Consider the following 17,288-nt stretch of genomic DNA (forward strand, 5'->3'; position numbering starts at 1 on the left):
AAAAAATATTGTAATAATAAAATCATTGGTAGAAGTGTTGTAAGCAAGTGAAGATGTAACAAAGGGATGTATACAAAGTCAATGAAAGGCCTAATAAATAGACCTATTGTAGCTATGACCGATTAACTGGACCTGCTAAATATATTTAATATTTTAATTGAATTTCTTACAAATCCTTGCAGAGCAGCATTATTTTATTAAGGCCAAAAATGTTCAAAGAGTAAGACATCCAACCAGAACCAATATATATAAAGTTTCCTGGCCTCTGTTATTCATAAAACAGTTGCTTTTGTAAGCATAGATTGACATTTTTATTATATGATTTGACACGTGACCTGACGTCCCATTTGAGCTGAAATGCGGCGGCGAGAGGACACTCGGCTCCGTTTTGGAGGAGCCACCACTGAGGACGTCAGCGAACCGCGCAAACGGATCCTCGCAATTGAGAAACAGCCGATGTGTGACAACCAGCCCCAGTTGACCATTTGACAAAACGTTTGACCTACATCTCTCACATGACTGGAGCTCACTTATGGTTGAATTCAGAGCTATAATCTTTTTGCTACAGGTATAAGGTATTTCAGAAGGTGGCTTATGGCTAGTGTGGCTAAAAAAGCAATGTGACAATCAACACTTCTGACAATCAGCCCTGATCTCCCCTGGAGTTAAACCTATGACAAAGGTCTGCAGATGTGTGGGTGCAATTTGATTAAGAATCTCCTCAGTTTCAGAACATGTAGAGCTTTTGTTTGCAAAGGATGTTTTACAGCCCATGGAAACTGCTCTTTGAGATTCCAGACAATAACAGAAGAACAATGAAACGCACACAAACACAATGCTCTGCTCGTCCACAAAACTCCTTTTCTTCTTGCACCGACTGTTATCGCAGCCTTGATTATGAAGTGCACTTGCATCACTACTGTGTTTTCCCCAATAAGTGAATGATTGCGTTCTCCTCAAAGGCTTGTTCTTGGAAGTGATTGAATTGCCAGTAAATGGGAGTTCTCATCACGAGTGCCTGTTTGTTCCCCACGCGCCGCGGTCGGTCCCAGACTCGGTGATGAGTTTTACCTCTGCACCGGCTCAGACCTGTTCGTACCGGAGACTAAACACCAGAGCAGGATTGCAGCCAGGGCGAGGGTGAGCTCAGGGCGAGGGTGAGCTCAGGGCGAGGGTGAGCTCAGGGCAGACGCGAGAAGAGCTTTTCAGCAGGTCAAGGGGCTCCGGCGCCTGGACCGGAGAAAGTACTGACTGCATCATCATAAAGTTCGCTAAACTCCGGGAATAATGGATTTCTGCGATCAAGACTGAATACATTTGAGTGACAGTTTAATATTTATGGATTAATATGAGTCGAATCAGTTTCATTCAAAAAAGACTTTACATTCATGAAGGAAACGGTTTGGGTTATTGCCTTTTGTCTGATTTAACGGCTCAAGCTAAAGTTCAGCAGCTCACGTTTACTCATGAACAAAACATGATTGAAACTTCTCTCTGGACATTTGGACTCAACAAAAAGGCCTGCACCAGTACCTGTGGTGGGGTAGCGGGACACGGAAATCGGGGTCGAAAGAGGATTTTGAGAATATTCGTTTCATTTCTGACAATGTATTTGAATCCTGTAAATCCAGTATCCAAACTGACATCATTAAGCAGATTTTAGAGGTTTTGCATAAATGAAATTATTGTAAATGCTAATAGAAGGGTGTCATGGCCCGAAAAGGCACTCATTTGGTAAACATGTTCAAGAACAAGCAAATAAAACTTAAAGAAACAGGCCACTGTTTTTACATACTGAGATATGTTCTCACCTGAGCTTAGACGAGTTGATCCGTACCTGTCTGGTCTTTGTGCCCGTGGAAGAATTTAGTCGCTTCCAACTTCACCCCCGTGTGGAGCTGTAGGACTATGTTTGGAGAGGCCAAATCCTAACAACATCTTTGATCATTGCGTGTGACTGAGGGCATGCACAACGACCAGAAAGTATCAACTCGTCTAAGCTCAGGTAAGAACATATCTCAGTATGGAAAAACAATGGCTTGTTCCTTTAAAGCAGGGAGAGGCAAGTTTGCTCGGTCGAGGGCCGGTTTTCTTCATCGTCAAAAGACCAAGGGTCGGACCCTCCAATTGAAGCAATTGAAGTAAAGCATCACTTTCTACATATGCCAGTGTTGTACATCATATACACTGTAAAAATGTCCATCTTAAATTAGATAAATTACTTAAAATCACTTGAATAAAGGTTTTTTTATGTTAAATTTGAGTTGGTTTGAATTAATGTAACATCGGACAAATACGCTAATGCCAATGGAACAAATAGAAATCCCACTGGAAATCAGGCAAATTAACTTTTACTTTCAAAATTATTTATAATTAATTTGAAATTATACAAAATAATCTGAATTAAGAAAAAACTTGTGCTTGTTCCATTGGCAAGAATAGGTATTATCTGCTCTAAAGCCAGACCAAATCTACTCAAACTTTAGACTTAATCTCTTAATTCAAGTAGATTTAAGTCATTTCTACCTTTCTTTTAGGATTATGGTCTAAAAGGGTGCTCTGCTAAGACATTTTAAGGAATTGACAGTATTAACACATTTCTAGAGTACTTTAACATGCATTTGATCTCTGATTTGGGTCATAATATTTCTCAAAATCATCTCGAGGGCCAGAGTTTGAGGAGGAAGGGCCAGTTTTGGCCCCCGGGTCAGACGTTGCCTACCCCAGCTTTACAGCAAAACTCAGTTTTTTCTATAGAAACAAAATCGTATTCCTCCTAACAAGAGGCTACCGTTAATTCAGGCTACATTGCTTTCTATTTTGGATCACAGCGATATCATATATTGCACTGCATGTTTAAGCCTCAGAATGCAGTTTTCCATTCAGCAATTAGAGTCATCACTGGAGATGGTTATAGGACCCACCACTGTGATCTTTATGCTAAACTGTCTGTGGTTTATTTACAAAGCTCTTCTTGGTGTCCTGCCTGATTATTTGTTAAATCTTATGAATGTCAGGTCAAATGTTTACGCTGAGGTCTCAGGACATTTTGAGTCTTTACACCGTGAAAGACAAAATGGGGGAAGAAGGACTTTTGCTACTTTGCACCAAATATCTGAAATGAGGCACAGATGACATTTTGTGTGGATAATCTTGTGACCTTTAGTCAGTTTAAATCCCTTGTAAAGGAGTCTCCTCCATGTGGCTGCTCTTGTTTTATAGCTACTGTAATTGTTTTACTGTTGCCAAAAATACCAAAGCCACTAAATTTGACCTTGCCAAATCCGGTAGAAATATGTTATATATTTTAGCCCCTGACATAATAATTTGATGTTCCTGAAGTTAAACTAATTACCAAGCCTCATATTTTTAGCCTGTACACACTGAGAGCTTGTGAGTCCATTGAGAATCTCAGTCCTTTGCCTCGTTCAGTATGCGCCGCGTCCCGTCTCAGATTTATACGGCTATTACCAGTGTTTATGGCGGCGACTGTAAAACATGGAGGAGAGGGGTGAAGCCGGGGACAACAGACTGCAGATGAGATCATTTTCATAAAGCACGGAACGGCAGGGCATTATTTACGCCACGCTACGGAAACTATTAATAGAAGCGACGGATAATAGGACATGAATCAATTTGGAGAATATGTTTAAGCTGCTGACCCTTTTCAGATTCAGATTCAGAAAACTTTATTTGTCCCAAGGGGGTAATTCATTTGTAGCAAACCTCAGAACAGAACATTGCACAAACACATCACCAACAGTCACTCACTGTGTGTCACTCCCAGCAGTTCTGCTCTTATTCTCTCTTTTTGAAGAAACAAGAAATCTGTCTTTTACCGAGCAGTTTTGAAACTTTCCGGGACTCGTAGTTGGACAAAAAGGAAGAGGAAAGAGCGTGTGTGAACTCTCCTCACACATTTGCTGCTGTGTTTTTATGATGCTTCTGCAAAGTCACAATATTCTGTTCAGGGTTGCCAGACGTACAATCATATTTGTGTGATAATTTTGACCCCTGTATAATGTACAATTATTGAAGAAAGCCCTGAATGTGATGTAATGTCTGGTTAAGTTGCACCTGTTGCTGGAAATGGGCAGACCCATCCTCTTTGGTTGGCAGGTCGTGTGTGTGATGTAATAATGGGTCAGTGCCTGTGTTGTAGTTACAGGTGGTGATGATTTGAGCCATATTAGGCCAGGAGCTACAGCGCTATTGGCATATTTATAATGTACGATAGTTTGTGCTGAAATACGACCGTTTTGGAAGCTTTGTACGATATAATGGTTTTGAGAAGTTGGCAACCCTGATGTTACGTTCATTCTTCATAAAGATCTTGTATTGATGCTGGGAGAGCCAGACCACAGTGCAAATCACACTCCAGCACATCCTAAAGATTCCCAATGGGGCTAAAGCAGGTGTGAACTTTTTTGGGGCCACATGGAGTATTTCCCCTGGCAGTTATGCACTACATTTGCTTATGTCTCTGCATGGTCTCCAAGAGGTCTAGACTCTACGTCCTCAACCTGTGAGACATTCCTGTGACGTCCCTGCCGGACACCAAGAGTCATGTGGAGTCTCTCATTGCAGGGACGTCAAAGAAACGTCTCAGAGGGTGAGAATAGTATTCATGACACAACTGCTTAAGACCATGTAGAGACCACATGGAGACTTTTTCAAGTATTACCGAGACTACCTGAAGACTCACCTTATCTCCAGGGGACGTCTCGGAGACATCCTCATGACCAGCAGCAACTCTAGTGTCCAAATAATCTCCAACTAGTCTCCAGGCCGGTATGATGGGTCCTTAAAGGGACTATACAGAGTTTTCAAAATGTCAAAATGATGTATTTTTCCTCCTTGTACATGTTCCAGCCATGTCCTAATGTGTAGAATGAGCTCAGACCTGTTCACCACAACTGCCTCTGAAATCCTGCACTGTCACTCAGAAAGGTGTTATTTCGGGTCCAAATTGCCGTCATGCACGAGCTTAATATAGAAGATGCAGTTACACATATGAACTGAGGTGGAAGTAGTGAGTATAAAATGGCTAACTTGCATCTAGCCCCTTGAAGAACATAGGGTTTAAATCCATTTTAGCCAATATGAGTGTGTAGGCTCTCAATGTATACTCTTTAGCCAATGCATCAAAGTTGATGCTTCCGGGGCCGGTTAAAACAGGCCACATGTGGCCCCGGAGCCTTAGTTTGCAGCTGGGTTAAAGTCTGGACTCACACGATGGCCAATATAAGTGTGAAAATGATGCCTCATGCTCCCTGAACCACCCTTTCACAGCCTGAGCAGGAGCAAAAATGTAGTGAGTCTGTCCAGGAAGTCAGCCGACCTCATTCTTTGGACCCACAATGTCGCTGAACGCACTGGAAGCCCTTAACAATCTTCTTAGTTAAATCCAGGTGGTGACTTTACATTTTCACCAAAAGATTTGATTTCTCATTTTTTATAAGATTACATTTTTGATTAGAACTTAGACTTGTAACATTTCGGCTCTGGTGTCGTGTCGCCCTGAACACAGCTGGAACATGAAGACACACGCACCAAAAGTATAATTTTCTCAGTGTGTTCAGGTTCCCAAACAATTATGAAAAAAAGATTCTATTCCAATATCCAAATCTAAAATCTACTCCACACACAAAAAAACGTCTCTCTCTGAGGCAGGAAGGAATGCTAATCTTTAAATCTGTCTCCAAACGGTACACCCTGTTCAGCGTCCACCTAAAGTCAAGCTGCAAAGACGGACTCGACCCTTCCCCTACAACGGAAAAGCATGAATGAATGAATGAACGTCGCCTCCTTTGAAATCTCCAGTGTCGATTGGAGTGTGTGTCTGAGGCGCCGGCTTCCTCTCTAATCCTGGCTGCCACGCCTGATGTTATCTGCCAGAATCCGCGGGAGGATTGGCTTTATGCAAATGGCGTCTAAAACTGAGCCCACAGCCAGAGGAGCGCGGGAACAGCAGGCGGAGCGGGCGGAGCCGTGCCTCCGTTCGCCTCCCGGTGTGAGCGTATTTGTTTACACATGTGGGTCAGCGAGAGCAGGAGACTGTTGCATGTGGTATTCATGACCAGCTGCGGCTTCGATTTAACACTTTGGGGCGTTATGCAAACGATGATGTAAGGATTTCTGCGAGGGGAAAAAAGACATGAAATTGAACTCTGTGGTTTCTGAAAAGGTTCGGGCGCCTGGAAATGTCAGGGGAATATTTAAACACCTTTTAATAAGCTCTTTGGGAGAATGCGAGATGGCAAATTGAGTTATTGTGCACCAACCCTTAAAAAGCTGGGTTTCATTCGCGAGTCACTGTTAATAGTCGGATTTTCATCATGGCAGAGAAGCAAAACAGCATCCGTGTACAGCAGGAGCGTCCATAATCATCTACAGAGTCTACAAATGTCTTCTTCTGAAACAATGAAGAGGCACCAAGAGCTCCCTGTACCTGCAGCACAGGGGAGGCGTCACAAGAGGCGCTACAGGAAACTAAAAAGGGGCAAACGAGGAGGTATCTGGGCAAGACTCACAGCTAAGCCACACAAGCCTTCTATCCTGACTATTTTTCTGACGATATACGTTCACTGGAGAATAACACAGATTATATTCATCCGCTACGCTCTTCCTACAAGACGGTGAAAGGCTGTTGTGTTTTTATATTCACTGAAGCCTATGCAGATACGGGGAGAAAACTCAAATGGTCCTGTGCAGGTGGGAATCGAACTCGTGACCTTCTAGCTGTGAAGCATGAACATTTGATGCTCAGCCACCGTGCATCTCTGTAAGTCCGAGTGTGTTTTCCAAGTGACCCTCAGGTGAAGAATGGCTTTAGAGCCAGGGGAGATGGAGAGGACAAAAGATGAAGATGAGAAGGCAAGGCAAGGCAAGTTTATTTGTAGAGCACAATTCATACACAAGGCAAGAAAACAGATAAAATCAATAAAAAACATCAGCATAAAATGTATCAATTACAGTAAAAGGCAAAAGTGCAGATAAGATAAGATAACCTTTATTGATCTCACAATGGAAAAATTACTTGTTACATTCCGCTCTTAGAAATGGAAATGTGAGGAAATTAGTTATATACAGAATGAGCGAGAGAAGGCGGAGGGAGCTGCGCAGGAGGAAGAGGAAGGAGGAGGTAGAGGAGCTAACCAGTGCAGGACACCACGCTCTGAAATGGGGACAAACCCAGGACTGAAGGCAGTACTTCAGTTTTCCCAACCTCCAAAAACATGCTGGTCAAGTTGGCCCACAGAGGGCGTTCAGAGTCGCAATGGCTCAGGAGTAACCCTACTCTACATTTCGTTTTACAATTGTACATCCATCCATCCATTTTCTTCCACTTTTCCATTTCCGGGTCATGGGGGCTGTTGGAGCTGCCCAAATCACATTGCACCAGCCCCTACGGCTCCTCCTGCTGGTGTTGGGTCCATGGAAGGACGGCCTCATGGTTCAAACCGGGCCTGTTGGTCTCTCATAAGGGGCTTCTGACCTGTCACTTAGGACCTGTTTGCTATGGGAGACCCTACCAGGGCCACGAAGCCCCCGACAACAGATCATTCGGGTGCTAAAACCCCTCCACCACATTAAGGTGGTGGTTCCAGGAGGGATGTACAAAGTTTTTATTTTGTAAAGGTAGCAAAGATGTCATTGTCTTGCACAATTTTGATCTTATTTTACCATTTTTCATCACTGGTGTGAGCTTTCCGACATTCAAACCCAAGCACTAAGAAGCACAACAACAAAAAAATCACCTTTTGTAATTTTAACAATGCTCCCACTGCTTTCTTCATCTTAACAAAGCCCTACATTATCCACATGACAGGCAGTACCAGCCGTGATGAGCTAATGCACAGGTTAATCATTATGTTACATGGCGTGAATCATGGAAGACACACAAAGAGAGCGCTTGATCCGAACTGACAGTCATGTAACGACCGGCCAACACCACAGACAATTATCGCGTCCAAATGAGACGATCAGTTCGTCTCTAGAGCGAGCGACGGCTCAAGTGTCAAACCCGCTGTCTCTATATGTCATGGGAGATAATGAGCACCGGGTCCCGTTCGTTAATGCTTTATGCTAATCTGCTAATGACGTCTGTCTGCTATTGCTGCTTATGATGTTGTTCTTCCCTTGACCCCGACTCTTCTCGTTCAGGATGAATTACTACCGTTGAAGCTTTTGTAATATTGCTTTTATTTGACATTCTTGGTGGTTACGCTTACTTTGGGAGGCTATAGCAGGTTAGCAAGGTTCCTGCACTCTCTGAAGCACTCAAGCCAAACAATAATCTAGGCTTGCCTTCATCTAAAAGGTTTTCCTCTGTGTTCTCTCAGGTGGGCTGGTGGGAGAACGGGCACCTGCGTCTGCGGTACCACCCCTGGTCTCGCTACGGCTCGTTCCTCAAACCTCTGGACGACGCGCAGCACCTCCGGGTGGTGACTCTGGAGGAGCGGCCCTTCGTCATCGTGGAGCCCGCCGACCCCGGGACCAGCTCCTGTATCAGGGACTCTGTGCCCTGCCGCATGCCCCTGAACGCCAGGTACTGCACGTTTGCATTCTTGTCGTATTGAATGATAGCAATGGAGATGTTTTGGATTGGAAGCCATGGTTATAAAGGAGACAGGCCTATTTCGAGGCTGTCCCGGGGTGGATTAACCCTTAGGTTACCTCCTGTAGGCCGATCCGCCTGCTTGATTGAGCCCATGTGAGTCTTTTGTTTTGTTGTTTTTGGCATCATTAGGCCAAGCCCTGCAGTGCCCGGGCATTGCTTTTTGTCCAGGTCACTGCCATAGACAATGGACTGAGGGGGCAGCGTTCAGCCAAGTGAAGCCCGTCCATGCAAACCGTTTAGTTGTGTTTTTGGAGCCTCTTCCATATTTAGTACATGCCAAAAATAAAAGCAAAACAATGAATGAACACTTGGAGATTAGAGACAAGCCTGTGCCCAATAATGACTTGGACGGTCCATAAGAGCCAGGAATTTCCGGTGCCGTCTGGGCTCCGCTGTCACTTCCCATTAGACCTACCACAATTGACGGCAAGGCATGGCTACGTCCATATTTTGTCTCTATCTGTACAGGATTAGAATGACTGTAGAGGCCGTGTTGCCCTGTGCCTCACAAAACCACTAGGGTGAAAGTTTTGAAGGGTTTCAGAGGCGTGTTTCAATCAAAAAGGGAGCCCAGTGATCTTGCAATATGGTCCTTTTATTTTCAAAAGACTGTTCCTCCCTACTTTGCAACACCTGCCACCGCTAATTGGCTTGTTGCACAATGTGGCTACGCTAGTTCCTCTGAGCTGAAGTTGTGGGCTCTTCCTGTCCATATTAATTTCCATTAAGATTAGCTTAGACCCGTTCGAATCATCGTATTTGCTAAAGATTCTGTGGTGGACAGTGAGTTCCTGGTAGATGATCACTTTCTGCAGGTAAACGATTTGCTACAGTGTAAATATGTCCGTAGAGGAGACGTCTATGTTTTTAAGGATAAGTGAGTTTGTCTTGAAGCTAAAGGCTAAGATTAATTTCATGCATTATAAAATTTGAAATTGTGCCTTTTATTCAATATTTTTAATAACATGTTAGGCTTTAGCTTCAAGCCAAACTATCAATCCTCTATGATCAAAGGTGTCTCCAATCTGAACTCGTTACATCAAGATTTGAACACACAGTAATTGATCATCTACCAGGAACTCACTGCCCTGTGAGGAACATTGTAAAGGTTTAGCGTCATCTTTGCATCATACGGTGAAGGAAGATTGGGAAACATTTCTGGAAGCACTAGAGAGAGATCAGTGGGACAGAAACCTTGCAATAAATATCTGGAAAGGGCGAGAGTGTGTGCCGAAGCTAATCTTTACTTCTCAAGTCAATCATCCCACAGAGACCCAGTGAGTCTGTCCTGCAGGGGGGGCAACTTTAAGAGCTTTTGGCCAAGTCGTAGCACAGTATTAGTAGTTTGTTTGTCGTATTATTTAGACAAATGAAAGTGATGCACTACCTTTGACCCAATACATTTTAAAAGCAAGTTAAGCTGTAGAGTTCATTTGAAATCGCACGACGATCCATGACCAGGTTCCGCCGAAATGCAATTTCAAAAGAGGATATAGTCCAAATGAGCATGTAAAACTAATCTGCTCGACTCACAGAGCAATCACAAATCATTGTATTATGCAGATGAGAACGACACGGCTATTCAGACAGTGTCTCCGAACGCTCCTCAAAGCATTCCTCGACGACTCGCTGTTTGAAAGCAGCGGCGCGTCTCCGTGAGTGAAAGTGCAGGTTCAGTTGAGGTGAAGCTGCCGGTGTCTGCCCCCGATAAGGCCGTGTCTGCTGCTGCTGCTGCTGTCCGCTCCTCAAACCGCCTCATCTGCAGATAAGGCGGTTTGAGCCCACTCCAGCTTCATTAATGTTATCTGCCTATAGGTCACGCAGATGGACAGCGTTATGAAAAGGACCGTATACGTGCAGGTGTGTTTTAGGCACAGGTCCAAATGAGTTATCGGCTAAAAGGCTTCGGAAACTGCGTTGTTTTGATTAGTTATGTTTGTTCAGTCCTTGAGGCGAGACTTGGCTGGTGAAACGTTGTTTTTTGGTTGAGAATTTCATCTGGAACATCTTAGTTTTAACCTCTTAACCCCCACCTGAACTGACTACATGTTCTGCAATTTGGCTGGTGACACTTTAATGTACTTAGTGTGGTACTTGAAGGAACAGGCCACAGTTTTTCCATACTGCGATATGTTCTTACCTGAGCTTAGACGAGTTGATGCGTACCTGTCTGTCTTTGTGCGTGACTGAGCTCCCGTAAGAACATATGGAAAAACGGTGGCCTGTTCCTTTAAAGGATTCTGTCTTGAGAGTTACCAGGTATTTACTGTGATACTTCCACATACAGTGGTAACTCTTAGTATTGAAGGTGGTACTTCTTTGGCATTTACTTTGGTACTTAAAGTGATAGTTTCTGGTAGTTACAGTGATACATCTATGGAATAATTCAAGGATAGTAGTGACAAAAAGGTGACATTGACGTGATGTAAACACAACAAAAAAGTGAAAAAAGAACATCAAAATGGCGGCAAAACTAAAACAAAAGTAAAAGCTATAGCCAAAAATCACCCTTTATGGTGATGTTCACTCACACATATGGACATATTCGGTATCAACGTATCGCAAGAAAGATGATCCAAGATCACACTGGAATCCAAATATTGTCATTTACTTTCTGGGGCTAAAGACAAGAGAAAGATACAGGCACATGCACAGACTTTAGGAGCTTTTCACTCAAAGTGAGGTTTTCTTTACTCTTGCAACAACATCTCCACTTCTGTAGCTCCTACTGACTCCAAACCTAAAATTGTTTGACATGACATTTTGAAGGTTTTCTCTGAGGGATATCTCTAATGTTTATTGTTTCCATTATTCACCTGCTGTGTCTCGCCTTAACAGAGAAAATGAATTCAAAATCTAATCTAAAACTACTACTACTATTTTTTTGTTAAGTTTCACATCTACATCGTAATCATACATTTCTCCAAAGGACGAAATGGTGTCAGAGTTTTTTGTGCAAAGGTCCAGCCTAAAACATGCACAACAGCCTTGCATAAATCCTGCATAAATCCTAAACAAAGCTCAAGAGAAGTTGCTGGTCCTTTAAGTCGGGTTAGTTAGGTCAGAGCAGAGCTTGTGAAAATGTGATAGGATCCAAACGCCCCTGAATGGAAATACACATGTATTCTCCCGGTCAGTACTGCGTATGTAACAGAGTGTTTTCTCTAAGCAGCCTGGTGGTGGAGGGCACTGTTCCCATGAAGCACTGCTGCAAAGGCTTCTGCATCGACGTCCTCAAACGCCTGGGGAAGATCGTGGGCTTCACCTACGACCTGTACCTGGTCACCAACGGGCGCCACGGCAAGAACATCGACGGCGAGTGGAACGGGATGGTGGGAGAGGTGAGAATGTACTGAGCACTAAGTCATTTTTACTGTAGATTTAAAGCAGTTACATGGTGCTTCGTGTACTGAGGTGTCGAGAATATTTGAAGGAAAACCTCATTACTACCTGAGTTAACCCACACCCAATACATTGTAATTTTTTTCATCACATTATCTAGAAATACTATGCAGCAATTCAATAGCTTCCCAAACAATTAAGAAAGCCTGTGTTACCATTTTTTTTACTGTGTGTAATTAGAGACATAACTATCCTCTGCTCTCACACTAATGTGTTTATAATCTTTCACTACATCCACAAATATCCTCTGTGGTCGTCCAAACTATCTCAGCTCATTAAAGCTACTCTAAGCGATCCTATTTTGCCGGTCCGGCACCGTTGCATTCCCATCAAGCGCCACTAGATGCGTCACCATGTGCGCCACACTAGCTGCACCTCCTTCACCCCACAGCACACACCCCAACACAAGCCTCACCCCCACATGCCCCATGTAAACACAAACACCTGAACAAGAGATCGCAAATGTTTGAAGCAGAAGACGCAGCCACAGTTAGCGGCTAACAGTTTAGCATCATGACAGAAGTTTACAAAAAGATGTGAACTGACAAACATGTGACCGACCTGCTCTGATGCAGCTGAAATCCTCCTGAAATGTCCGTTTGTTTATTAATCCAACATCTACAGGAGCCGTCAGGTCTTTTTCGTCCTCATGATCACAAAGCAAAGCAGCACCGGAGGAGAGGCTGAGGCGTTCAAGGGTTGCGGGAAAGAAAAAGATCAAAGTTGTAGTTGAGCAAATAATTGTCTCAAAATGTTTACTTTGCTAAATACTGTATCTTATTTATGCTGATAAATGTGTGTTTCACACAAGATTAATGAGATTTCCGTAGATCATTGAATTCAATCCGAGCAGCTTGTACAATGTGGAGGGGAGTGAGGGGGTGACGGGGGGAGGCCAGGTGAGGGGAGTGGGGGTTCACTACTCCACCTACTGTTGAAAAAAAATCAAAAAGACATCACTTAGAGCAGCTTTATAAGCCTTAATAAGGTCATCTTTTTTGTGTTAGGTTTAGGACTAAGGTGACGGCTAGGGTTAGTGTTAGCTATGAATAAGTATATAATTCATGTCCTATTCGCGTGGCAGTTGATAAAAAATAATGATCCGCCTATTAATGTCTTTATAAGCATTTTGTTGTTGGCCTACTAGTATGTTAACAAGTATTATAAGTAGCGTATTAATACTTTACAAGCATATTAATAACACTTATCGACCACACCTTAATCTAAAGCGTTGCCAACGTTATCCCTAAAACATGTCTGTTTCATGGACCTTCCTCGTCTTCAGCACCACTGCCTCTAAACCGTATAAAATATATAAACACAATATTCTTACATTCTGTTTCATTCCTGCTGCTGTTTGATTGTTTTACATGTTCTTGGTCATACTATCTGCTCCATATACGGCACCAATCCCTGTGCCGCATATTGACTCTGATTTACATTCCCTTCACAAACACGTGCATAAGCAGCCATATCTCTCCCTGAAATGTTTGAAGTTATAGAAGAAAGAAACAGCGCGGCCTCTGCATACAAACACTGACACTGTGTCCCCGAGATCAAATGTGCAGCTGATGAGATGCGTCGCGCGCAGTACGGCGCCTGCTCTCCCTGCCCAAAATGGCCGCCCCGTGTCGCGCGTGTGTCCTAGAGATATTGGCACCGTTTAATTCTGCGTTCGCGCCGGTTCACGCCCACCATCGCTGCTCTTAAACAGCTTGTTTCTTTTGTTGTGTTTTCAAATAAAGGCAAAGGGAAAGCGGAGCTCCCGTGAAATTAGTTTTATCCCACTTCAAATAGTTGGAAATGTGACCAGCACGTGGACGAGACTTCAGAGCAGAGGAAGATTAGAGCGGGTATACTGTATGTTTTCTACTGTTTACTTCCAGATTTACATATGTGCTGACTCTGCGCACTGGGCTGGAGCCAGCATCAACTGTACTGTGTTTACGAATATCCAAACTCTCTTCATCATAGTGCAGTGGAAGGCAACGTCAGGCCCGAGGACCAAACCCGGCCCTCCAGCATAAAACCTCTGGTCCTGAAGATGATTTTGAGAAATAACTTTACACAAATCAGAGCTCAAATGCCTGTTAATGTACTAAAAAAATGAATAATACTGTCAATTCCTTTTAAAAGTTCAGAACACCCAATGAAGTCATATACAGGGCCTCTGCAAGCCACTTCGGTGCCCTAAGCAGAAATGTTACATGGTACCCCCCACCCTCATTAATATGCATGACGTCATCAAAAGTATCGATCAGAATGAATAGTATCGGTATTGTCCCGCAAAATATCGTGATTTATCGGCAAATCGATAGTGGTGGAATGAGAGAGTGAATGGGTGAGTGGATCCTTGCTCGCTTTGAGTGCCCAATGTAGGTGGAAAAGTGCTATATAAGTTGAGACCATTACCATTCCTACGTGTGTTGTATCATCGTCGCATTGGCCCACATTTCTTTCACTCTTCTTTCTCAATGTTCTCATTGAATATGGGCCGTTCTTTTGTCAGCTGAGTGAATGAAACAGCGGCGCATACTGCATGATGATCACATTGGCCTCAGTGTGGTGCCCCTTGGAGACTCGGTGCCCGATGCACAGTGCCTTATGAGCGTATAGGAGCAGCAGCACTGGTCATTCTGGATATAATGTTGCTATAGCTATGTGATATGATGGTGTTTTACTTTGGGCTACAATTGGGGGATTCGGTCTATTGACGATGAAGGAAAAACGGCGCTCCATCAAACAAACTTGCCCCCCCTCTGGCCTAGTGAACCATGTCCAATTGTAGCCATACTGCCAATTTGTTGTCCTGCGCAAAAACACACACTCATTCATCTTTGCCTCAGGTGGGACCCTATTGTACATGTTTTAGTGATCAAAGAATCTGGAGCCACTGAAGAAAATCTACACAGACACAGGGAGAAACGCAAACTAAAAAGAAATCCAAACAGAAAACTGACAAACGTTGATCTATTTCCTCTTTCCAGTGACAACAATCAAGCTGCAGCCTCTGCCATTTGAGTAGTTTCAACCTCAGTTTATTCGTGCTGATCGAAAAGACGTCACAGCAAATGGCCAAACTATTTGAAATCCTCGTGTTTGCTTTGAATCGTCTTCAAATCCTGATTAGTCGTCCTTTCTCAAGCTTGACAGTTGTTATGGCACCCAGTGATTGTAACCCAATGACTTTTTCCACCTCCATGCGTCTTCTCCAAAAAAAAACAGAACTCAAACCAAAAAGCAGACTTCTGGGACGTGTGGAGCAGCAGGTCTGTCTGCCTGTGCGTTGGCAGCAGTTGGGATTGAGAGCGGCTGATGCCACAGTCCCCTCTCGTGGCAGGATTAAAGGCACAGCACACGATGGCTCCCAGTGAGTGAACCGTCTGGGCTCTGATCGTCCGGCTAATACGAGGACTGGCGGAGAGAACACGGGCTCCAGACGAGGCTCCATTCTCCTGTCTGTTTGTCCCCCCCCCCCAAAAGAGAAATACTTCCAATCCTGTGCCACTTGCCAGATTGGAATAGACAGAGAAACATGCCTTGCCTTTAAGTGGAAATGTCATTTGGGAGTGTTTGCTGTGGTGGTTTGATCTGGGGTGAAGAAAGCACGTTACAAAAAAAGTCAGATAGTATGAGTGTCGCCAAACTGGTGTCTCCGGAGTCTCTTTCAATCAATCAAATAACATTTATTGTTAAATTAATTCATGTTGTTTTAAGTCCAACAATATTATCAAAAGTAGCACTTTTTGCGGTTTGCATTATTGTTTTTTTTTTTACGTACAGCCTCTGATCCTGGTGCTAATGTCATTCCGATAAACAGTAAATATTAGATACTGTAGATTCAGACAACCCACTTGGTCTTTATTTTATAGCATTATGAGGGTTGTTTTTCGAAGCAGGTGCTGGATTTCAAGTTCAAGCTGAAAAATATACCCCTGAAATGTAAATGAGAGAGTGCTACGGGAGGAAGAAGTGCATAAATAACTGTGCTGCTCTCCACTTTGGCACATACTTGTTTAAAAAAAAATAATACAGGACAGCCTTAATTAGAATACTACCAACTTGTAGCTTACAAGTAAAACTTTCCCAAAGCCTCCTTCCTCTCCGTTGTTTTGTTTCGGAATCAGAAAACTCTCCAAACAGACTCTATCACACACTCAAACCACAAGACTACATGTTCCAGCTTCTAAATCTAAACTTAACCAGTATAAATTTTAAGGCTCATTTAGTCCGACACAAGGATTAGAGAAGTTCAATTAATTTACCTTTACATGTTTCAGCCACAATCTGCAGGCCGTCCTTGAAAGTTAAACTAGCAACAAGCAAACACAAAGAATGTTACTAAGCCTGAACTTAGCGGCTAGCAGTTTAGCATCATGACAGAAGTTTACAAAAAGATGGTGAACTAACAAACATGTGACCGACCTGCTCTGATGCAGCTGAAATCCTCCTGAAATGTCAGTTTGTTTATTTATCCAATATCTACAGAATTTTTTTCCTCCTTTTTTTCCTCACAAAGCAAAGCAGCACCGGAGGAGAGGCTGAGGCGTTCAAGGGCTGTGGGGGGGAAAAAGTACTGTGCTGTAAACTTAGTTCTAAATGGAATTATTATATTCTAAATGTCCAAAAAAAAGTGACAGACTTTCATGAAAGTTGCAGTTTAGCAAGTAAATGTGAATCTCAAAATATTTACTTTGTACATATCTTTTTTTATGCCAGGTGAGGGGAGGGGGGTGGTTGTGGAGCAGAGTTCACTACTCCACCTACTGATGAAAAAAAATCAAAAAGACATCGCTTAAGGCAGCTTTAAACTCATAATGATTATAATGAACCCACCATTACAATAGAATGACCCAACACAGAATTGAATTTCTCATACAATAATGAAAAATATTGCATTTTCCGTACGAATCATGCATCTAATGAGCCCAAAACCGTCATTTAATCAGTCTCAGGTAGTGTTTTTATACTTGAAGGGGAATCAGCGAGCCCCGATGAGGCTTATTTCCTGTTTTTTATGGTCATTGTCAGTTTTATATCTTTTTTAATGGACCATGGCAGTGCAGCCAAGTGTCAGGAGAATGTGTACAGCGATGATCAGACTGTGAGCACTTACAATAACGCCGTCAGTGCGGTGGATTCCCTACAGAGAGGAATCATTCTTAAAAAGGCAAAAGTTACTTGGTCAAACTCAAAAGCCTCGTTGGGCAAACTCCGGCCGTGTTAAAGCCGAACCCGCCGCACCTTTCGCCGAAGACGGATT

General features: G+C 43.2%; 1 protein-coding gene across 3 annotated transcripts in view; it reads left to right on the top strand.

Moving 5' to 3' along the window:
• The window catches only part of grin2da (glutamate receptor, ionotropic, N-methyl D-aspartate 2D, a), a 492,433-nt gene that overhangs the window by 360,025 nt on the left and 115,120 nt on the right, over nt 1-17,288 (top strand). For 2 of the 3 annotated variants that reach the window (XM_079570853.1, XM_079570852.1), the window contains 2 exons: nt 8,346-8,551; nt 11,793-11,964. In XM_079570853.1, the coding sequence (XP_079426979.1) occupies nt 8,346-8,551; nt 11,793-11,964 (378 nt within the window). The remainder of the gene's footprint in view (nt 1-8,345; nt 8,552-11,792; nt 11,965-17,288) is intronic. The other variant, XM_079570854.1, reaches the window with a different exon arrangement.

The sequence above is a fragment of the Gobius niger genome, assembly GCF_951799975.1.
Source record: "Gobius niger genome assembly, chromosome: 14".
In the NCBI taxonomy this organism is placed as follows: domain Eukaryota; kingdom Metazoa; phylum Chordata; class Actinopteri; order Gobiiformes; family Gobiidae; genus Gobius; species Gobius niger.